This window comes from Solenopsis invicta, chromosome 2 (genome assembly GCF_016802725.1).
Source record: "Solenopsis invicta isolate M01_SB chromosome 2, UNIL_Sinv_3.0, whole genome shotgun sequence".
In the NCBI taxonomy this organism is placed as follows: domain Eukaryota; kingdom Metazoa; phylum Arthropoda; class Insecta; order Hymenoptera; family Formicidae; genus Solenopsis; species Solenopsis invicta.
In genome coordinates, this window is record NC_052665.1 from 7,117,907 (window position 1) to 7,141,919 (window position 24,013).

At 44.5% G+C, this 24,013-nt stretch overlaps 1 protein-coding gene across 1 annotated transcript in view; it reads left to right on the top strand.

The window, feature by feature from the left end:
• Positions 1-24,013, top strand: part of LOC105200792 (A disintegrin and metalloproteinase with thrombospondin motifs 7) — a 53,866-nt gene that overhangs the window by 13,399 nt on the left and 16,454 nt on the right. The window contains 2 exon segments of the mRNA XM_026130120.2: positions 802-956; positions 15,013-15,347. Coding sequence (XP_025985905.2) covers positions 878-956; positions 15,013-15,347 — 414 coding nt within the window. The 5' untranslated portion in view covers positions 802-877.

Here is a 24,013-nt window from a genome sequence, read left to right on the forward strand (position 1 = left end):
TCACGTTCTCCGCATGTGGTCGTGATTACGATCGCGATGTAGCCTAATTCTGAAATTTCTGATAAGCGCGCCTATCGACAGCGACGTCGTCTCGCCCGTCGTTCAGCTCGCCTTTTACCGAGAGACGCCGCGAGCTATAATTCTATTGTCAGGGAAAAACGTAAGAGTCATATTCCGTGACGAGGTCTCTGCCTTTAGCTTGGATAGAAGAATCCAGTAGCCTGTCGAGCTCGATCATCGGCACGGTATGGCTGAACGAATTCCAATTATCGTAACTACGGAGCGTCGCCGTCGCTGCGAAACGGCCCTGAAACAGCCCGACGCGCACGAGAAAATCGTACGAGGCATGTTATATCCGAGCGTGAGCCTGGCACGGAGAAAATATAGGACGAAACTGATTTTCCATCCCATTCTCTCATCGGCGGAACTTTTTATCCGGAGCAACGGATGGAGATGAAAATATTTTACCCCTTCCCCTCCTCCTCATCCCCATTCCCCTCCTTCTTCAATCTCGCCGAGAGAGAGAGAGAGAGAGAGAGAGAGAGAGAGAGAGAGATGAAATTCCCGTTTAGATCTTCAGAATATTTTTCCTCCGTGCCATGATCAAAGAGATGAGCTTTTTTTTTAATCAAGTACTTTTCATAAATTATCCACCCATGTTTCGCGCCGCCGGCGGTACATTCTTCGAGCACAACAAAGCTTTAATTCGTAATCTTAAATCGCGGAAGTGACCCAATTGCCGCGTGATGAGAGGATTTAACGAGAAACTCATGTCGCGATTGCACGACGTGTGTGTTCCAGAATAAAGGGGAACATCGGCAGACATCAAGGAGATCGCGTTTCGTTAGCAAGAAACACGTTCGATTCAGTGCCAATCATGCGGTGTCTATTCATGCTCCAGATTCTAATCGCCGTGGTGCAGCCGAACCTCGAAGCCCGGCTATCTAACGTCAGAGGTAAGTTTCCTACAAATACACTGCTTAATGTTGCTTCTCACTACTGATTAAACCGACATTGTTCGATTATTCTGATTAAATTGGCAAGCAGAGAACGGAAATGGAAAAACGACGCTGAACTCGATACTCCTCCTTTCCTTCGTAATCGAGACCCTTTCGGGTGAGTTTGACCCGAGCAAGAAATTTGCGATCTCTAAAACGAAATACGGCGGAATCGGGTGAACTTGATTCGCATGCAACCTCGCGTCCACTTTCTCGAGTTTCTTCGACTCGGCATGAAAACTGGCCGCGGCGGGTTCTCGAGCAGAAGCCTTGCCTTTGCGGGACGCGCGCGCTCCTATTAAGAGCACGAATAGGAACGAGTCGTACAATACAGGCGCGGCGGCGGCGGCGGCGGCATTGGATTTTGCAAGCGGCAAACAAGGCAAAAGAAATCGCAGAAAGAGAGAGAATCGCACGCGGACGCGTAATTCCTCCTCCCGGATGATCGGCGGGATGTGTCGTAAAATGCTAATTCGCTTATTTATGCGTCGGGACACCTTGGTGGCTGCTAAAGGCTCATGCTGATTTTTAATTATGTCGATAAATATTTCGAGCGTGTGTTGCGCGGCGGCGTGGCTCGGGACCGTAATTGATTGTCATCCGGCAGTGCTCTCGCGGTATACGGCACGAATGTTGTACTCGGTTTCGGCGTCGCGCGCGATTTCGCTGATGTTATCGGGGAGGAATATCGGCCGGCGCGAAACCATCGTCGGCTGGCGTACCGCCAATCGACATAACTTTTAGCGCTGCTTTTGACGTGCTGCACCATGCGCGCGCGCGCGCGCGAGAGAGAGAGAGAGAGAGAGAGAGAGAGAAATGCTGATTCTGCGAAGCTGCAACGTCGATGATCGCGAGCGGGTCCGTCAGCCCCTGGGGACAATTCGAAACTGCTGCTAAGCGTGTAAAGAAATCAGTATTATCATCGTCGACGAATTCTCAGATTTTGATGCGATAGATTGATGCGCGATTGAATGCATTTATTCGGCGCAAAGTAAATTTCTCTTCGGCGTCCGTGGCGAATCAGAGATCAAATGCACTTTAACTTGAAATCACGCAGTTAGAAATACACGGTCTTCGTCTGGAACATCTCGAGCGCCATTTACGCTATTGTACGTTTGTGTCAAATCGTTTGTCAAGCGTGCGCCCAGAAACGCGACAAGTCAGAGTGATGGATGCATCTTCCTTCTTCGGTCGTCCCGCTCGTCTAGCGGCCCGACGGAGAAAACCCTTTCATCGCGAGTTACTTCGTTAATATCGAGTGCTTTACGATGGAGACAGAGATCTTCCGGCGCGACGTGGCGACGCACGAAGACGAATTTCACGAACGGCGAAGCGGTGAAATAAAAGAAGACAGATTTTACGGACGAGACAACGAAATATAAAAACGTTCGCGAGCGTTCGGAAGACAATGAAAAGAGAAACGGTCTCGACGTCACTCGCAACGGGCGGAGAGAGGTTGGCGTCGCATCGTATTGAAAATTCGCAAGCGAGAGACGCGCGTCCTTTTCAATGTAGATCGTCGTTGTCGTCGGTAGCGTCTCCTAATGAGCCTGGGCCCCGCTGGTAAACATTTATTCGCTCCGTGAGCGAGGAAAACAATGCGCGAGACGTCAAATTACTGGTGACTGGGAGGAAAGGAGACGTGACGGACGAGCCGTTTCGAAATTACCCTCTCGTTAGGGGGTAGTTATTATGATCAGGGAAAATTACATGCCGCGCGCGCGGGGGGACCTGTTTACCGAACGCCGTGCCCTGAAAGCCCTGGGCCCCTGTGGGTAACTGACACAGGGTAATTTGTCCGGCTCGCGATAACCACCGGCGTCTCTCTTTGGTGATTGCGGAATTATTAACTCGCCCGAGGTAACGTAATGACGAGACATTAGTGCGGTTTGCGCCCCATCGCGCCAATTGCCTCTCTTTTCCGTTTCTCTCTTTCCGAATCGTTCTCTCTCAATTTGAGAATTAACGGCCGCGCACCGGCGCAAAAGGAATTATTATCTCGCGCGTAATCGTTTCCGATGAAGCGAGGAGTCCCGGAATTGACGAGGGATAAGTTTATCGAATCGAGGTAAAAACCGGAGGACACACGCTGTCTCGTGATAAAGCGGGAAAAGCGTTTTACGGCGTCGAGTCGTAGAGTCGCTCGTAATCAACTTGAAAGCGTCCTCCGCAAAGTGTCCCGAGTGTATTCGCCAACCCTATAAAGATCGCTCACGATGGTGACGTGTGTCTTTGCCGCTTCTGTCTTTACCTGTACACGTCAAGTCGCGGTCGCCGGATGCAATCAGTTTTTCGATTGAAAACATCGGTCCTCCTGCCCACAATTTAGGCCAATATGGGCTACCGTTTGAAATTGGTTTCCTCGGGATTGAATGGCATCGCAAAATCGTTTAGACGAACCGATTGGAATATGTATAATTGTTCGGAATAACCCAATTTAAATGTCAGCTACGCGCGTTACAAATCTCAGCCAGCATTTTTTGGTCCGCCCGCCACACATGAATTTCTGCCGGACCAAAAATTGCAATATGTGACCCAATGAAATATATCCGTACCTACATAATATCCTGGACGGAAATGGATGATTGTGAGTAACGAAAACGAATAAATGCGATTCGAAAAATCTTCGGTCGTTTCGGCACGTGAGGTAAAACTCTCTCTTGCGGCGAGGCAAAAATATCCCGTAATCCCGAAACATTTCACGCGGTCATCAAGAACCTCGTACCCTTTTTATCTTTCGGCGCCAATTACGGATCCGCGACGACGCCACGCATCCGCAAAAATCAATGACGGGGAAGGAGAAGAGCGTCTGAGCGCGACGGAGCCGCGCTCGTGTCCGTAAAATCAACACGACGAGGCGCCCATTCATGGCTCGAACATGGCTGAAAAATCACCCGTTCGTTCCCCGCATAAATACGCGCGCGCGGCCCGGTCGAACGGCGTGGGCGTCCCGCGTATATCCGTGGCACACACAGCATATTATAGTATACGCGCGCAAAGCACGACGACGGTGCATGCGGCGTCGCATCCGCACGCACCTGCACAGAGACACGCATACGAGAGCGCGGGCGATCGCGTGGGCTGACGCTGTCAATGGACCACGGCACTCTTTCTCTCTCACTGCGTGAGATTTCTTTTTCCCTCGTCCTCTCTTCGGCGGGTTTTGATTCTGGACCGGACGCCGCGCCGCGCCGGTGCCGCAACCGTGAGAAATGAAAGGCGAATGCCGCGTAGGCACCGGGAAATGTGCGAAATCCAAAAACGTTACAAAGTAAGTCCACGCCGCGTCGCGTAGGCACGCCGATGACGGCGATCTTCGATATCGCCTTCGATTTATCTTCGATGTTCGAATCTTACAGCGTTGTTCGATCTGGATGTCCGACCGTCCTGAATATCTTTAATAGCCCGATCGTAGATTTGCATAATTTGCGTTGAAGAAGTAGTAAGTATAATAATACACGCGACGAGATAAATTTTGAATAAAAAAGATACCAGAAACGAAGGAGGGCACGCGGATGGAGAAGTGAAAATACAAGAATATTATTTCCTTTATCACGTTTATGATAATGATGTTTTTAGCAAAGCAGACATACATACATATATAAACTCGAGACTTCTTGAAAAGCTAAAAGCTTTTTTTCGAAATCATAATAAAAGTACACATAAAAGTATTTTCTTTCTAACTTCATTAACATCGAATTTAAAGGTCAGCGAAATGAGTAGGTGTTTTTTTTTTCTCAACGGTAATTTCGCGACCAGTTCTTTTTTCCTCGCTACCTCCTGTCTCTTACTACGATACTCCATTGTAAATACGCGAAAAAGGTCAGCCGTGTCGAATCCCGTGCCGTAATACCCCACGCGTGCCCCCCTTTAGCTCCGTTAAACGTTTGCGATATAAATCATAAGGATCGTGTAAGTATACCAACAAGAGAAAGATTCAATGGGCAATACGTAACGCAAACATTGCCTCTCAGCCGGCCATTGTGACAGGTACAGCGACGACTCCGCTGGCGACTTAACGCGATATTGTGCCCAGATGCGTTAGGTGCATCTATCTCTCCGTGAGATAATAAATTGCAAACATAACCAGCCATTTACCTGAGTACGCTTATTCACCGTTGGCCGCATGTTACACGGACGTGCCGCCTTATCTCGGTAACCATTTCTGCGGAACAAGAACTCCGGAGATATTTCTCTCAAGGAAGGACCGCCGCACGGCTTCGCTGATACAGTGCATGGCGCATCGTAGAAGAATCCGGATATTTTCCGTAATCTGCCGTATTTGTTGCCCTTTATCTAAATCCACGAGCCACGAGCGACAGCGGGATAACGAAGATCTAGTTTACGAAGGTATAAAATTTTATACGCCGATTAAAGACCGCAGAGTAGCATCGATTTACTCCGCGCGGGGCGTACTACCCTCATTCGCGCTATTTGATGATCTCACAGATAGAAACAAAAACGTTTCAGAGAGAGAGAGAGAGAGAGTCGAGGAATGCTGAGCTCAATCAAGACACTTCGCATCCGATGAAATTTCTCATTCGCGTCACGTACGAAGACTGTCTAAAGTCTTAAATTAAATCCGCCATGCGTAAAATTGCGAGCGTGACTGTTAATTCATCTCCTCGTATGTCGCGAGGACGAAAGACGATGCCGCGCCGTTTGCACTGGTGCCGAGAGCGGAATCGCGCCGCGTCGTACAGTCTATTCCCCGAGGTGAGCGGGAGAGGACACATCGTCGTCGGCGAGCAAACTCGAGTGCGCCATCGGCACGTGAGAAATTTCCCCTCAGCCGCCCGACGTCGACGTCGAGACGTCGCCGTCACTTATCGAACGTGTAAACTACCTGCCACAGTGTCTTCCAGCCGGGACAGTGCAATAACGGACTTCACCGATTTCCCTGGAGCCACCGAGTTACGATATCTCTCGCGGTGGAAACGATGAACTCTCCTCCACGAGAGCTCCTCCGAAGACGAAGTGCCGCGTCGTGCGCTTCGATAAACTTTGTACATTATACCGCAGCGAAATTACGGAGACAACTGGCGTCGCATTTATATTCGCGTATGTGTATGAACCAGCGGCTGGCCGCTGGTCGCATCGAGGGTCAAAATAGCAGCGTGGCGTTTCGTCGCGTTACGAAAGGAATATCTGTGGAACGTGCGAAATACCCGTGGGTGAGGAGCTCGGGTGTCTCTCGAAGAGGATCACTCCTGCAGCATGCTCCGCACCGCGCGCCGCACCGCGCGCCGCGTGGGCTTTATTCGTTATTACTGATCGGCCACGGCCCACGCTCTCGACAGCATCTTCGTCCTGTCTGCCCCCGCAGGTGCGAATCAGTCACTCTCCTCGTACAACGTACAACGTACACGCCACTCCTGTTAAGTGGCGAAATAATAGCGGCCGCCTGTGGCGACGGCGGCGGTTGCGGGAGGAGGTCGTCTTCTGTTCGCGGCTTCACGGTAAATCACATGGAAATATCGTTCGCGAAATCGGAATGAGGTACTGTTAAGGTGCTGGCCTTGGACATCCGGAAGCCAGCCTTCTCTTTCGGCAAAGCCTTGAGATAAGGATTAAGATAATCGAAACTATGCTTTATCATGCCTCGTTGCAAGAGCTTCGAATTCGCTCGCAAATGCGATATTGCCATCCTAATCGTTTTAGGATATTCGCACGTATCATTTAGAGAACATTATTATTGCATGCACGGAAAAAAACAATTTTGCTAAAGTATCCAAAAATTTTGTTGGATACAGATCTGAAAATAATTCTGTTAGGCCATCGAAATAATCATTACGTTGGACTGTCAAACTGAATTACTAGAATGTCAAAATTTTTTGAAGCATTGCTCACCATTCTTGAACATCCGTCACAATTATTTTGACAGTTCAACAAAATTATTTTCATATCTATATCCAGCTAAATATTTGGACACTTAAACAAAATCGTTTCTTTTGTGTATCATTTACACATCGATATGTTAGAGATTATTTGAAAATATATTTGTTACTTTCTTATTTTTCTAATACATCTCAATTATTACCTTTAATCAAATTCGATTTGATACACGGAAAAAGAGACAGTAAATATACATTTTTGCCATGCAAGCTTAACATTTTCAACTAAACAGATTTAATGATACGGCAAATAAATTAAATAATTATAAATGTTAAGGATGTTTTGTAAATAATTGTTAAACGAGTGAGTGAATCCATATAAATTTTTACGCATATTTATTGGAGTTTTATCGGTATATCTAAAAATTTGATTTAATTCGTAATGTTATCAAATTTATAAATAAGTACGAGAATGTGTTTTTTTACATAAGAATCAAGAGTAAATAAAAAATTAAGTAACTTTCAAACGAATAAGAGAATTGTGCTTAAATTTTACACAGGTACTCGAACGTGATAATAGATAACAATCTATGAAATTTTTATATTTTTGGTAATGCTTTGAAATGTGACACATACATTCTTAACTTGCGTAACAAGCCGTAGCTGTACAACCTCTTTTTTTCCATGATATAATTGTTAGCGTTATATATTACGGAAATTTACATCTCTATCTGCTGCAAACGTACGAGCAAGTATCATCGAGTGTCGCTAATTAACGAAAGGTTGCGCATCGAGAGTATCGCATCACGCTCAATCTGTATCCACCCACGCGCGAGAATCGGTCCAGTGGCGACGACGACATTGAGAAATAATAATCGATCGACGGTGCACGCACCAATACAGGCTGCAACTCGCGTCCGGTAGTTAGCCTGCCGATTCGAAAAAAATGAAATTCAATTAATTAGGAGCCGAGACGATTAGCGCGGATCCATCGGTCCGACGTCCGCTGGAGCACGACCGGAAATCGCGCGCTGCGTCGCGATGAGCAGATTGCGCGTGCGAGCGTAACTCGCGCGGCCGGACTGGCAGAGAAGGCTTGGACAATAATTAAGTTGTACCGTTGATGATTAATCGCCGTCTCCGGTCGACCTAGCTTCATTCCATCCCAAGCGGCAGGCCGCGCGACGAGTATGATTCGCGTTATACGTAATATGTCTCGCGTGTGCACACGTGCGAGAGCGAGCGTTTCATCACGTGGTAATCGGGGAAATTAAACGCCGCGTCGTCGTCACGAACGCGACGAGGGAGGTCATCGCTCAAACGTGGCCATTTTTCGAATGATTACGCCGCAAATGTGCTTCGGATATTGCGTCTAACGACCTCGCGTTACGATGGTAACGATCGCGGTACGTAACCGCGGCCGCTTTTATGCACTTTGCACGAATTAGTATCGGGTGCGCGTGTATTTATTACAAAGATACACTCGGTACGCGCAGCACGGACGCGTAGTTATTGCTCGTTATTTCGTTTTATCGGCTATTCGTTACAATTGTTTCTCGATAAGCTAAATATCGACTCGCGTATTTTTCCCCGTGATTAATCGCGATGATATTAGAATATACATTCATTCACGGCACATTCGTTGCCGGCACGTCGGTCGGATTGCGCGAAACGTTGCGATTATTAATCGAGAAAATTTCGCTCGCAATCCCAATTTTTAAGGTTCCATCTGTTCTGTTCATTCGTCGGCGTGTTCGCGAAAATCGAGCGTAGGAATATATCCGGACGATTTGTCAGCCGCGTTCAGGTAAATTCCTTAATGATTGATCTCATTTGATTGCGAGGATAAACCACAAGTGCCGCATTAACCGCATCCGCGGGAACCTTGGGCGCGGCTTGTTTAATCAAAGCTATCTCGTTCGCCGTAAAAGCGGGACCAGCTGTTGTGGCTCGATGGTACGGCGCGGTGAGTTTCGAGGCGCACAGTGCAACGTTTGTATAAAATCGGACAGCGGTGTGCTATAGCACACATACACGTACGCGCGTACACCACGGATTTTCGAGAATACACCATTGTTCGCGGAGTAATCTCGATTGGCCGTGCGTGAGACGCCTGTATCGCAAACTTCTCGAATAATTCGCCGACGAGCGAGCTGAGCGTTGGATGTTAAACTTTGCAGACCTCCCTGATGAACGTGTCTAATTGCGTGCCCCGATTTCCGCGAAGCGATGTCGCAGCAGTTGGCAGAAGTCATACATTCATATCGTATCTTCCGAATCTGATGTTCCCATCGCGAAGTTTCATGTGCTACGCCAAATGTTTTCTAAATAAGGTGACGGTCCCAAGTCATTTAAAAGCATTTTCATTAATTCGTGTAAATTTAATCAAGCATTTCAAAAAGTTGTTAATGTCAATATATAAGCGGTAACTATTATAATTTTTCAAAAAAATATTATGTATTCAATACACTAATTTTGCATTTTGGAAAAATATTTAAAAATATTTATGCACAAGTGATGTTTATGTTTACGTTCTAATTATGGGTCGATATAATTAAATGTACATTAATATATGCTAATATATATTTTTTTGTTTTTTATTGCATGTTTCCAAAAAACATCGAGGTCTTGAATATATATATATATATAAAAGATATTTTATTGATATCTTCAAGAGATATCTTCTATTTTTAAAAGATGTCTAGAAGTTGTGTAAACAATGTTTGAAAAGATTTTGTTAAAGATAACTTTATAAAAATTTTAAAAGATGTCTATAGACATTTGAAAGATATTTTTAAGATATTTGTCACATAAGATGTCTTTAAAATTTTTGAAAGATATCTTCGAAACATTTATAGATATTCTGAATAATATCTCAAAATGTTGTATATCTTTTAGTTTACTAAAAAAATATTTTTTTGGAATTTTTTGAAAAAATGCAAGACAAAGATATGACAAGATATTTTATAGGAATCTAAAGATATATTTTTGTTTTTGTGGATTTTTAGCGCACTAAGTATAATTTATTAAGAGTACCATCGTTTTAAGGAATTATTTAGAGAGCTTAGTGAAGTTATTAAAGGTAACTTTACATTTTTATTCCTAAATATCAGCAATTATGAAAAAATGATTTCGTGTTACAATAATTACCAAAAGATTAAAGAATGAAAAAAAGTTTCTGTAATTTTATTGATAATTGATAATTTTATTACTAAATGCATGTTTGTAAAAAAATATTAATTTTTGGGACCATTATCTTACGGCGTGTAAGACTTTAATTCAGCAATTCTGGAAGAGATCAAGAAGTTATTATACTTAATAAACTATGGTGAGCGTTTTTTGATTTCTCCTCTACTTCTAGCAAAATGTCGCACTCGTATCGATTCAAGATGTTAGAAATATCCGTAGAGATTGGAACACTAATAGAGCAGCCAAAATTCTCCGCAATTCGTAATAAACGAGACTTCCAACTGACGGCATCGACAGACTGCATAATTTGCAAGCCGCTGGAAAACCGCACCTTTCACGCAGGATGATCCGTTCTCGGCGTACAAGTAAATTTACTCAGTCGTCACTTACACCGAATTTTAGATAAAGGTCACTGCGAATCAAAAGCGGTATCGAGTTTCGGCGTCGTAAAACCAGTGTTTGCTTCGATGAAGCTAGAAGCCGTCGGCGACAATGATTCAGCCGACGATGATTACGAGAAACTCGTCCTCTATAGGGACAACTACGTCTCACGCGTCTCGCTGCGTAGTTCGATTATATTTCCGCGGGTATATCGTGACGGCTTTAACGAATTCGATAAGTAGGTATATGCTAATGGTGGCAGAGCAGAGGGCGGCAGGGGGGAGAAGGCCCATTCTTGCGGGCGCGCCGATGGCCTGTGCGCGAGATGGGCTCGGGAGTGAGTCATCTGGAGGAACTGGTTTCTACCGTAATACCCAGGTATCGCCGATAAAGAATCATTCCGACGCCTAATAACTTTGGCTGCTGCGCCTCCGCGATTCGCCCGTGACAACCGCTCGTGGAACCGTGAGACCGGAATCGAAACCTGCGGTCGTGTCCCTCGCCCTCTGCCGCGCTGTGGGAAAGCGGGAGAGCGAGAGGAGGCGCAACGATAAATCTCCGCTCCGCAAATGATACAATACTCGTGCGACCGTTACATAGATAGAATTTGAAAATAGTTTCCCCCGAGCGCACGATATAATTACCATGCCGCCGCGCCGCCCAGATAAGAGCATGCTTGATGCGTCCCGTGCCCCACATTCCCCAGCGAGACCCGAAATTTTGGATTGCTTTACGAGGACGAGACGCGCGTGCGTCGATCATACTTCCTTATTGATCGCGGTCCGCGGGAAGACCGGCGGAAGACGGATGTTTCATCGATTAGATCGTAGCAACGTCAGTCGCGTTGCGTGCACGTGAAATAAGCCGACGACACTGACGAAGTATAGAACACCGCGCGGCGCGGGCGCGATCGACGGACGACGGCGACGGTAGGCGGACAGCGGTGCGACGATAAATTACGTTATATCAGACGTACGAAATGCCTTGCGTATCGGCCTTACGATCGGTTCCTGAATTATCGCGTCGATCTGCAATACGGGATTTCCATACGCGCGGTACCCATAAATTCTGCGAGAAGGCCGATCTTTCGGCTACCTCTAAATCTGTCAAGAATTCTTACACGCGCGGCGAGACGGTTTCTTCCGTCGAGAATCGAAAAAACCCGTAAAAATAGCGCGCCGGTTAATCATTCCGACGATCCACTTTTTTTTTAAAAAGATCTCAGAGTTCTCACGTATCTGAGACGATCTATCATCACAAACGCTAGTATTTTATCATGAGAGAATTCTTCTTCTTTAGTGGCGGCGTATTGATTGATTGAGCGTTTATTATACAATAGTCTTAGCGCAAACCCTTTAGACAAGACGATTACATTACGTACGAAATGTAAAAAAAAAAAGAAAACTTATAAACGTAAAAGAAAAGATGACAGTATAAAATTTAATAGATTCGAAAAACAAGGAAAAAAAAACTGAGTATAATGGAAAAAAAAATGAAAATTTAGAGAATATTTATTGCAGTTGCGTTTGTTACGTCATTAAATGAGATATAAAATAAAAAATTATTATCTACGGTCCAGCGAGAAGTACATTCTCATTACTCCATTCTGTAAGGGACACGACCGCCGGAAGGTTAATTGTCGGCAGGTAAGAGCGGCCAATTAATAACTCGCTGCATAAGTCGCGTATAATTACGTTAACCCGGGACAGCGCGCATCATCAATTATACGCAATTAGACGAGCCGTAGTAGTGGCGGCGTAGTACGTACGTACGTACGACGACGTACGGACAGACGGCCGCGATCGTGCCTGTAGAGACGTTTACAGTAGGTACAGCCTGTATGGGAGGTCCGAGTATCTACGTCCGACGGTCCCCACCTGCAGTTAACCCCGACTAGCTTGGAGGTGCGCGCCTATTGGTCGCCCCGCCATTTTTCCGACTTTAATGATAATGGGATAATGATGATTACACCGTTCAACTACCTGTACTAGACGGCACTTGTCTCTCTCTTTTTCTCCCTCCCTCCCCCATCTTTCTTTCTCTCTCTCTCTCTCGTCCTGTTTATCTGCCTATCTAACCGCCTCTTAGCGATTGCTGTCGAGCCATGGAAAGCGGATAGATCGGTTCCAGTGTCTCGTCAAGGCGACTCGGAACCCCCGTCTTCAATCTTTAGAACTAGCGTGAGAGCGCCTCGAGATGCAACAGGATAAAATTGGAGAGTCACGATCGTAGGACGTAATTATCAACCACGTATTTTAATGAGCTAATCGATAATTATCCATTTTCCCAAAACGAGACGACTTATCGCATTATTGTACTGTAATACGCAACATCCTAATACAATAAAACGACAAATCATCATTTCATCGCGACGTTAATGCTTTTGCTCGTCTTGACGACTCTATATCGCGAGGCAATGTATCTTCGTCGAGGCTCGAATACATATAATATATCACATATATTGCTTAAATGAACGTCGGAATTTCAGAGATATTTCAGACATTGCCAGAAGCCGAATTAAACGATGCTCTCTCGCGCGGCTACGTGTCAAACGAAATGGCATTGCATCAGGGGAGGACCGGCTAACCAAAGCCGATTATCGTTCAATATTAATGTAGAGATGGAATTAATGCTAAATGGTATAAATCGTCCCAGCAGCAGTTATCGCCACCCTAAATTAGAGAACCACCTACTGCATTTTGCCGTAGCTCACGCATCCCGATTGCACTGCGTTAATGAGAAATATCAACGACGCGGCGGACGTTTCGCGGAGCTGCCGAGATTCTCTAGAGCGATCACGAGAAAACCATTAGCTGCAGAAACTATTAGGCACAGACTGCCGAGAGCAGTGCATGCCAATGATGTACACCTACATTTCAGCCGTAATATCGCACGAGGTTTCACGAGATTACGTAAGACGCGGATAGAAACCGTTTATGACCGTTCGATAAAGTCGTTACCCTTCGTTATATTTAATAAGTTAATCATATCTCAAGATCGAAAAACGTACGCTCTGTTGAATTTTAATTGATTCATTTTACGCAATAATTTTTGATCGGACTAACATTTAGAATTTACAATCACCTCCTTTTTTTATATCTTATAAATAAATGCGTATAATTTCCTCTTAATTAGTATCGTGAAAACAAATCATATTGATTTTCTTTTGATATCGCTTCGTCCAGATATTACATCTTCAATCTTTAAAAACTGACGTAAATTGACTTCTGGCAAGGAAAATATTAAAAATACAAAACCAAGCAGGCATTTTCCGTAGTCAATGCCCGTCACCGACATGCAGACGGGACCATAACGACGCTGTCAGAGACTGCTTTTATATGAAGACATATTGCCGCAGTTGAACTGCGTCTGCGTTCTCGACTACGTGCTTTTCTTTCCATTCACCATAGACAGAGGTTAACTACAATTATTCCATTAAGCGTTAGATCATCAGTAACAATAGTCAAGAACAGAATCGATATGCTCATGGCAAGTCATGCCACGATTTGTCGTGTCGCTCAAAGCGCAACTCGACCTCGCGAGTATAAGTTTCTCGAGAATGAGAAAAATGAAGAAAAAAAGTGAAAAAAAAATTTCATTGCGAAATGCAATCGCCGCGAGCGGACACGTACGACCTACAACAATACAGTTGGCCATTGTCATATTGCAACGATAAATTCTCTTCCTCCCTGATATCGGTTAGCCATTCTCGAGTGTCTCGTAATTTACGCGAGAGGCTTAGCATCGTTCGTCCTGAGACACATCAGGGTGAGACGCGATCTTACGTCAGCCCGGGGATTTGTCGTCCTCCGAAACGATCTTCCGGAACCGTCACAATGACGGATTAGGCGTGTCGAAGAAACCCGACCGGTCGACTCGTATTCATCTATCTCGCCGGCGATGGCGACGGCGCTTAACGAGGACGTTAATCGAACGTAGTAAGCGGCACCTTTCTAAGCTCGCCAGCGCACGCTAAATCAATCACAAATTATTGCAGCGGGTTTACGGTGCGTAACTGTCGCATGTTTTGCGAGGGTTCGGCCGCTTTTCATTTCCCAGCCCTCTCCGAGTTTCATCACCTCGTACCTGCGCGCGATCGAGTGTCCGGCTTTTATGTGTCTGCCCACTTGCGTGACATAATAAACACGACGCTTTATTATTTAAACGAAATCCAGAACAATAAACGCTCAATAAATACGGTATATTGTCTGACAAAATTGAATGAAAAGTCTCGCGCGCAGTTAAAGGACAGCATTAAAGAGAAAACTTAATAAAGTGACTGAATTTTGTACAAAAAGAGAATTTTTTTTAATTTATCCTTAAAATCATGGTAATCGTGGGACAACATGGACTTTGAAGAAGTTTACTATAATCTTAACAAAATATTTGTTATAGAATAGTTTAGTTAAATTTTACTAAAATTATAGTAAAATTCTTTTGAAAGTAAATTCTAAGAGAAAATTCTCTCCGTGTATCACACAAAAATTCCATTTACTATTTATTTCAAGATTAAATTTATGCAATTCGGTTCTTGAAAGCGCTATAAGAAGAATCAAAAATTGCAACAAATTGCAGATTTTCTCATATAATTGGCTCTTTTCCATTTTCAGGGATATACACCCTACCAGAACACTTACACGATCACGAGATCGTAATACCACGGAAGGTGAATCACCTAGGCGACTTCATCTCGGAAAATGTTACGCATCATCATCATGAAGACGGGCCAGTCGTTCATTATCGAGTGGCAGTGGCCGGTAACGAGTACCACCTCGAACTGACAGCGGTCGACAACTTCATCGGCCGCGCGATGGTTGTGGAAAGACAGAAGCGGGACCTGCACGTCCGCAGCCCGGCGAAAAGTCATGGCAGCAAATGTCATTATCGAGGATTCATTAAGGGCCATCGGAATTCCCGTGTCGCCCTATCCGCCTGCGATGGTCTGGTGAGTTACACTTTCGATTTTCCGATAGGTCGCATTTACGTAAGCCAATATTCGCTTCACGTCCGCAATCGTTAAATTTCCGAAATTTACGAGCAACCATTTCAGTGCTAATTGTTGCTTTTCGTGAAACAATTATGATTTATTAATGTATCACTTAGTATTAAAATTTTTATTATTAACACGGCAAAAAAAGGATTATAAAACAGATTACATAAGAGTAATCTTTAACCTTTTTAAGCTTTTAAACTTCTTGCAAATAGAAGCCGATTGTATCCTAAAAATTGCAAAGATCATTTGTGTGTTGATATAAGACGTCGAATCGCATTAGAAGCTAAACGAAGCAAGCAAAATCTGGAGTGACATAACGTGACAAGGCGATTGAATTGTCAGCTGCAATTTGTAGACTGAAAGCAAGCCCCCTGTTGCTCCCGGCGCATTAATACACTATTCGTCGCGATTCCGAGTCGTGCGAAGAGTATAACGAGAGATAAGTATCTGCACTGTCAACGACTATCAATGCAGTCATTCGATGCATAAGAACGACGATCGAATGCGAGATTTCCACCGGTTAAATCACAAACTGTTGGATTTGCGAGTCGCAATCAGAATCGTATATCTACTCGTTTATGTCCGCCTCGCGGTGATCGAAGTTTCAGTCAGCTCGATAGAATTTTCTGCCTCTGAAAGAGAACGTCGTCATGCGTTCGTAGAATGGTAAGAGCGACAGCTGATATATTAAGCAAATAATCAGCTTGCATTATTTTACTCGCGAGCGACCGCGAGCGTTGGCGACATATCACCCTTAAGATACTGCGCCAACGAAACATGCTCGTTAGATCTTTTCACTACGATCTCCACGGCGATTTAAATCAATCATATTATCCACGCTTGATCTCTTTCCTTCGTTCTCTCTCGCTCATATACGGTGGCAGATCTACGAATTAACAGCGAGCTATGCGACTCGAAGATAGTTTATGAAAAATAAAATGCACCTCGCTAGTCGCAGCCTCGTTAATGACAAGATCGTCGTTTCTCTTAAGTCCTCAAAGTTACTTAATCGTTAATCGTGTCGCTGAATTAATAGATCTGCCCGACGGACTCACGGCCAACAGCTCGCACGATTTGAACGAAATCGGATCGTATAGCTTGACTGCGGCGTACGAGCCAATTTTTCAAGGGTGATTTATCGCGTATCTGAAATGCACTTCTTTTGTCAATGTCGCAACGAAGTGAACCGGAACTATCGGAATGAGAATTCAATTGGACAAGAGCTCTCTCGTGGGAAACGTGTTTTCAAAAAAAGTGTTTTTCGGTGATGTGCCATTTACATTATTGGCATGCGATTTCGATGGGGATCGATGAATTACGACGCATCCGTGTATATAATGCGAAATGCGCATTATGCAAATGAACGTGTGACGCAACGTCACACAATAGAAATTACTGTGTACTTCTCAAATTTAAAATATTAAATAAAAGGATAATTTAAAATTCTTTTAAAAGCTCAAATTAGAAATGTGCGAACTATTCGAATGCGAATGCAATTCTTATTTCTTTGTTCAAATTCGAATCAAGCAAAATCAATACAAAATTTTACCTGAACCGAATTAAATTGAATTGAATTGAATCGTTGGATACATAACTTTTATTTAATAACATAATGATTAGGTAGAATTTTTATGAATAGAGAGTAAAAAGATTTTTGAGCTTCAAGATAATTATATTGTTAATTAAAAGTTATGTTTTAACGATTTGAGTCGGGTATAATTTCGTGTTGATTTTCAATTCGAATTCGAGCAAAGAAATAAAATTCGGTTCAACGTTGAAAAAGCTTGATGTGCACATCTCTAGTTGAAATTAAATTTCTATTTTGTTTTTGCAACTTCTTCGCTTTTATGATGCTTTTTAAGCGAAATATACGTTCATTGCATGCGATGCACGCTTCTAAAACACTTGGGTGAAATGGAGGCGGTGCGCCAAATATAACAAAGATTATACCGCGGAAAGTTGAAAATTTTCCGGCGCAAAGCTCGGCGCAAAGCATCGCGCGATCTCTCATCGGGCTGCTGCCGCTGCCGCCGCCGCCGCAGCCTCTTTATCATCATCCTCGGCTGAAATTTATGTGTATTAGTCTACGTGCGCTATAACTGTACACCGCCGCGCGAGCCGCAAGAAGAGAAAACACCCGCGAAGTTTCCTGCGCGCGAACGCGCGTAAAATCGCGGTAACGGCGTATAAAGGGCGAACTGAGGAATGAGAGGACGGGGAGAAAAAAAAGGAAGCGCCGCGCCGTGGCACAATGAGTGGAGGTACGAAGGAAGTATAAGGGCCTGCGAGCATGCATCAGCGCAATTTGCTCATAGCTTCCAGATAATGATTTAATTTGCCACGGAGTGGCAGATTTATGACCGCGCACCTAGTCGTTGTCCACGTACGCGTTATGTACACACGCGCATATAGCCCACAAGTGCATCGTACGTACATGACAATGCCGCGCGCGCGCACGCACACACACACACATATACGCATATCTCTCTCTAAGGTTCTGACATCGGCCCTGAGTGTCCCATCGACCGAACAGCGCGGACCTATTGGCGGAGCTCGCCCTTATGGACGCCCGGTTCTCACGCAATACCGTATAATTGCTCAATTTTCTCCGGAGTCTCGTGAAACTGCAACGAACAGCCGCAGTAATCGACCCCACCGGGCGTGTATATTATAGGGGCACGAAATTTCGCGAAATTGTGGCATCTCGCAACGAAACACACCATGGCGTGGGCCTAGGTGCCCTCGCGCAGATATAGATACTTCATATTCCTACAGCCCGGAGGTAGCATGGCAAATCCGCTTTCCTACTCTGGAAGCGCTGGAGGTACGCGCATTGGGAAAATTAATTCGGATTTTCTCCATTTAAAAGATAAAGATTCGCGGCAGTGGGAGCCACTCTAGCTGCAGGCAAGGCACTACGTAACTGAATACTAAATACGAGGAATGCTCAAATGGGAAATTCTCTACGTAATAACGAACAGATCTCTGTATAATGACGAACGCGCGCTCTCGTATTACCGCCAACCGGCGAAACGACTGATTTCAACGTGTACAAACAAGCTACTTGATATTTTACACGCGCAACTCTGTTTGTCGTGGCCCTATATGCAGTGTACCTACACCTCTCACGAGTGATACTCGTTTTTATTGGGCCATAAAATCCATACAGAGGCGCGAGTATACCCCCGTACGAGAGGAGATGGCTTTCGACGCGTAGCCGCTATAAAACCCGAGCCTACTCGTGTTCGACTTTTACGCGAAGCTTAAGACTCTATTTAGCAGCGGATCGTATGAGGCGCATTGACTTAAATCCAGGATTAAATGTTCCTTAAACTTTCATTGTGACTGAATCACCATCTTTAGGTTAATCAACAGCTTTACCTCTTCGCGAGTGCAAAACTCGGATGAGAATGTTTCTTCTCTCATAAGGATGTAAAATAAAATACGTTGTATTGCGAAAAAGAACGAATATTTTATACGTATGACACGTCAAGTGTGAACTAATATTTTCATCAATATTTTAAATCAATGTAACAAACGCGAGAAATGCGTCAGATTTCAAATGGCAAATTACGACGAAATAATTTTCTATATAAAGCAAATTGTAAATTCTACACTCGCCCATCTATGAAATTATATGATTCTCGGATTAGCGTACTGTAAACGATACAAATTATTACACCGTACTGTAAACAATGCTACTCTATCGTAAATGATACTATTACGTGAAGAATAGTTATACGGATATTTCTCTTGTCACTCTGACTGCGAAACGTACAATAATATCCATCGATGTAATACCGCAAGCAATCGTCGTAATTGGCGATGATCTGCTTGGAATGCCGTGTCACCTGCTTCACGGATCTCCACGAATTTGCGCATAGTGTAGACGAAGCAATCGGTTCAGCTCTTGCGGTGTTATGTCGTTACGATTGCACACGCGCATATGCACGTGTACTCGTACGAGAGACCAAATATAATTGGCACCGATACATAATGTTCACTAATTCCAGGCTTGCCCGGTAATAGCCTTATCCCCGTGGGTCAATCCTACAATGCAGCCTCCATTGTAGCGGTATAACGTCGAATTAGAATTGAATCTAACTATGATCATCCTTTTCGCCATTCCAAACACTAATTGCGCACCGAAGTCAGATCAGGTGGTATCAAATCCCATCGTTTTATTCATCCTAGTTCATGTAATTCAATAAATAACAGATAATAATAGATAATTTCTATTTCGATACAATGAGAAAGAGTACTTGAAAATTATTCGCGATTCCAATTTTATTTCACTGAAATAAATCTTTATTTAAATACAGCGAAATAAAATTTTATTCTTAGCAAAGAAACCAGTTAATAAGAAAAATGAGATATATGTATTTCACAAAAAAATATATATTTCATTATCACAATTTTTTTATAACTAATAAATATCGAAGAAAACGTCACTAATGCTTCTGAATAGTTCAACTTTTTTCTCAGTGTAATAATTATTGTTGATTAAATAATGATAGTAGTTAAAATATTGACATCTCTTTATACGTCTTCTAAATTATCATAGATGTGTGTGCTATCCGATTACTATAAACAATTCTTTTATTAATGACAATTAACTAGCTTCTCTAGGAGAGATACCATTTATTATCTCACATTGCTATTGTTGATATCTGACCTTCTCTATCGCGAACAAAATTGAAATTTTATTTAAGTTCATACCGAGTTTAAAATTCACCATCTAACATCCACGTTATCTGCAGAGCAATCTCTCTCGCAGTATCTCGCCTACTATGTTACCCTCCTCACCGGAGGGAGTAAAACGTGTATCGTAATTAATTTTATCTTCCGCCAGCCCGGTCTTTTATCACGATCGCGAGCGAATGTCACCGCGGTCTTGTTGATAAACCTCGCTAGCCATACGCTCGTGAACTACTTATACCGTTCAAATCGTTTTCCGCACGGAAATTTTATCAAGCACAGCCGAGCTTTCTTTTCCGACGACGAACGAGGATTTCCGGCCGGCGGAACAAACGAGGCGGGTTTTGCCCTCGCAAGGGCCTCGAGAAGCGGATCCTTTAGCACGCTTATCTTTAGCCCAGGCGCACGAACTCTCTATGGGCGCGAGAACACGAGCTGGTATCATCGAGCGATGGAGTATCAAGGATACTACATCGGGACGTGTCTATTAAATTTCCTAGAACGATCGCGAGAACCGATAGGTTCCAGTCACGGCGACTGCAAAATGCACCGCAGACATGCATCTTGTCGCGTGACTCTTCTTCAACGAACGGCACTTACGTATAAGTCATTATTCCACTTGAACGAAGGAAGCTCCTTGCGCAATTAGTTTCGTCACCGATCGCCATATCGCAAACGAACGCAGTAATGGCGTCGCATTTTATATCTCACTTTGCTCGCTTGTGTGATTTCTATCGCCATCATCTGATCTCTGTATAAATTCATGGATATTAAAATTAAATGTATCATCGACTCTTGGGATCGTTATCGCATTGTTGCTTTGTAATATAATAATATCTCTGAAGAAATGATATTTTCATATACTTATAGTAACCAGTCTAACGTTTTCTTTCATTCACGTTCCGACGTACCGATAAAATTAAATTTTTACCTCCGCACTTTAATCTATGTAAAAATAATCCTGGGATTTGGTAATTTTCAATAATTATGCTGCAGTTTCAATTTTTCCGGAACAGGGTACATTTCAAAATTCTTCAAAGGAATGCTTCCGATGCAAATATTCCGCGACATGCTCGCACGAATCTCGTGATCGATCGGCAATGTCAACGTTATCTATTCGGAAACGTTTTCGGGTAATGAGCAAATATCTTCCGCTCGTTGCACAAAATAAATCGCGGCGCGCACGGCTGACGCTCCATCAATTCCGCTTTTCCGCGCTTTTCCACTCCCGCCAATTCCCAAGTTGTGTAGCCGTATAAAAAAAGAGTCGTTGAAAATAATTGTTATTGCGAGGCGCAGCGCGACAGCCGGCGGCAAGAAATATCGGCTCCTACCGCACATTACTCACGATCCGTTGAGACCGAGTTCGAAACAACTCCTTGAAGACTGTCCCGATGAATTATTCCACGGTTACCCAGAAGCGTCCCAATGGACGAGGAATTGAAATACAAGCGGTATCGCGAAAACATTACAAACTCAGTCTTTAGCGACGGTGCGCTTCCCGTTCGAATTTATCACAACGACATCAAATATAATTGAAATGGTACCCACCCTCCCCCGGCGAAGAAATTTTATCAATTTTTATATAAAGCCCGGATTATTCCTATCGACGTGTTATTGTTACGAAAAGATATATTCGAGTCAATTTCGCTTACGGATAATATTTTACCGCTCGCACAGAGATATGCTTGCAATAACGGATTGCCACCCGTTACCGCATTCGGCAAGACGGTTACTGTATCAGTAACAGTAACACACAGCCATCGTGTCAATAATTCGTGCGGCGGTAATATATCGCCGTCATATATCTTCTTTACAACCGACATAGACGCAACATGTGCGCACCGCGAGTAAACGATCAACGCGGCTCTCTCTCTCATTATCGGCGTCGCGCTTTAATTTAACAGCTCGCTGCGTCCCGAAAATATGTATGTATCGGTTTATCGGATAAACTCCGGTGATATCGAATCGTCGCCTCGTCGGCGAGCAAAACAGTTTTCTTCCCGTTCGTCATTCTATCGCTATTAATACCGGCAATTAATGCATATATGTACCGACCCCGGCGGAGCCGATAGCAATCAGCACCGGGCAGTCGATTTATCATCAACCCCGTCAGCTAAAGGCGCCGGTGTTCTACGAAAAAGCGAAATATCGGCCGCGGCTAGTCGCGGTGCGTAGAAGTGAAACCCGGCACAAAAGGGACCGTAATAAATCAATAGGTCAATTAATTCCGCTTTCGCAACAAAGAGCGATTTGTCACCGTGGGGGACCGTGGGCAAAAAATGAGAATGATCGTTATTGCGGCGCCAATGACAGGCGACCGCGAGAGATATCGGCTTTCGCACGGCATTATTCACTATACGTATATGCAACACGGGGCCCAACCGCGCGCCTTCCCCACCCCCGTGTACGAATACAATCCAAGAGGCCGCCGCTGCCGCCGCCGGCCGTTTTCTCGCGCGCCCGCACGAATACGTCCCGTAGAATGGAAAATTGAAATACGATTGGTGCCCCGGTAAAAGAATCATGGCCGCGCGAGAGAGTCCGACATAATGCGCAATGCTGTAAACCGCGGCAAATATTTACGACCACGTCTCTCCCCCCGGTAGCGAAAGGCTAGGAGGCGTGAATACGCTCGGCACCGCGCGAGCATATGCGGGCGATTCGAATCAATGTGCTCTCCAGTAGGGGAACAGGTTCCACTTCCTCTATGAGCGCCGCTCGTACGTGCACGTATAACGCGGTTCAACATATAATTACTGGTAATAGCTAATCAACTGCGAGGCTGCTCCTCCGTTCAATTAATCCGTATCTATTTCGCCGGATCTAAACGGGAGACGGGTGGCCCTTTATTACTTTCGGCAATTAGGGATTAATAGCCACTCGTTTTTGTGTCTTTTAGACACGGAGAGGAAGAGAAAAAAATGATAAAGCGATTAAGGTCGCAGGCGTTTTATTACGCGAGGAGGAGGTAGGTGTATATATTCCGCAATATCTGCGGATAACATCCCGCTAGAGACTCAAGAAGCACCCCGTGTAAAGGGCTGGTAAGAAGCTCGATCCCGTGATAAATGATGCGATCACTTCGCGAGCCAGTTTCTCGAATAGACGTGAACTCAACAGACTTCCAGGTATAATGGGACTCAACTTTGCTCTAGTATCGCCGACCTGTCGATCGCAGCGTCTTTCACATATAAAATAGGATAAGCACCCAAGGACCTAGTAGTAACATCTAATCGCGTCAATATATTCAGGCCGATTTCCTCGCGCGATTAACGTCACGATTATTAATCCGAGATTGCTTAACCGATGTTCAACGGTCGGCTGTCTCATTGAATATTTCTAGCTTGTGCCAATTAACGGGGACATACGGCGAGCATGTAAGCTCACTTAAACTCGCCGGGTTTCGCCAAGATGCATCGTAACCGTTAGGAACTGGGTGTTTATGGACGTTGTAATCGTCGGGCGCGGGCGCCTTTTTTTCCAGCCGACATCTCCTGTCCGCCATGGAAAACGAACCAGAACCGGCGCATGAACACACACACATACACACACACATACACACGCGCGTGTGTGCGGTAGTCATCATTATACACCACCTACACGGGAAGTCTGGGGCGACTATTCTAATGACGATATAAATCACGTTTCCCTCGCGCAGGAAGCATTTATCGTCATCGGAATCATAGTCTTTCGCCCTCGGTCGAATTTTTCTCTTATCTTCTCTCTCTCTTCGGGACGGACATACGGTTTCATTCTCAACGTGCGTCGAAGAACACGATATTCCGTCTTGATTCTCCCTCGGTCTGGAAAATCCGTTATCTCGCTCTTCGTGATGAACTACGGATCTACCGCGGGATTGTAGTAACAGGAGGCATTACTTCGCACCGCCTAGTTCGCACGTAGCGCGGAATAATACT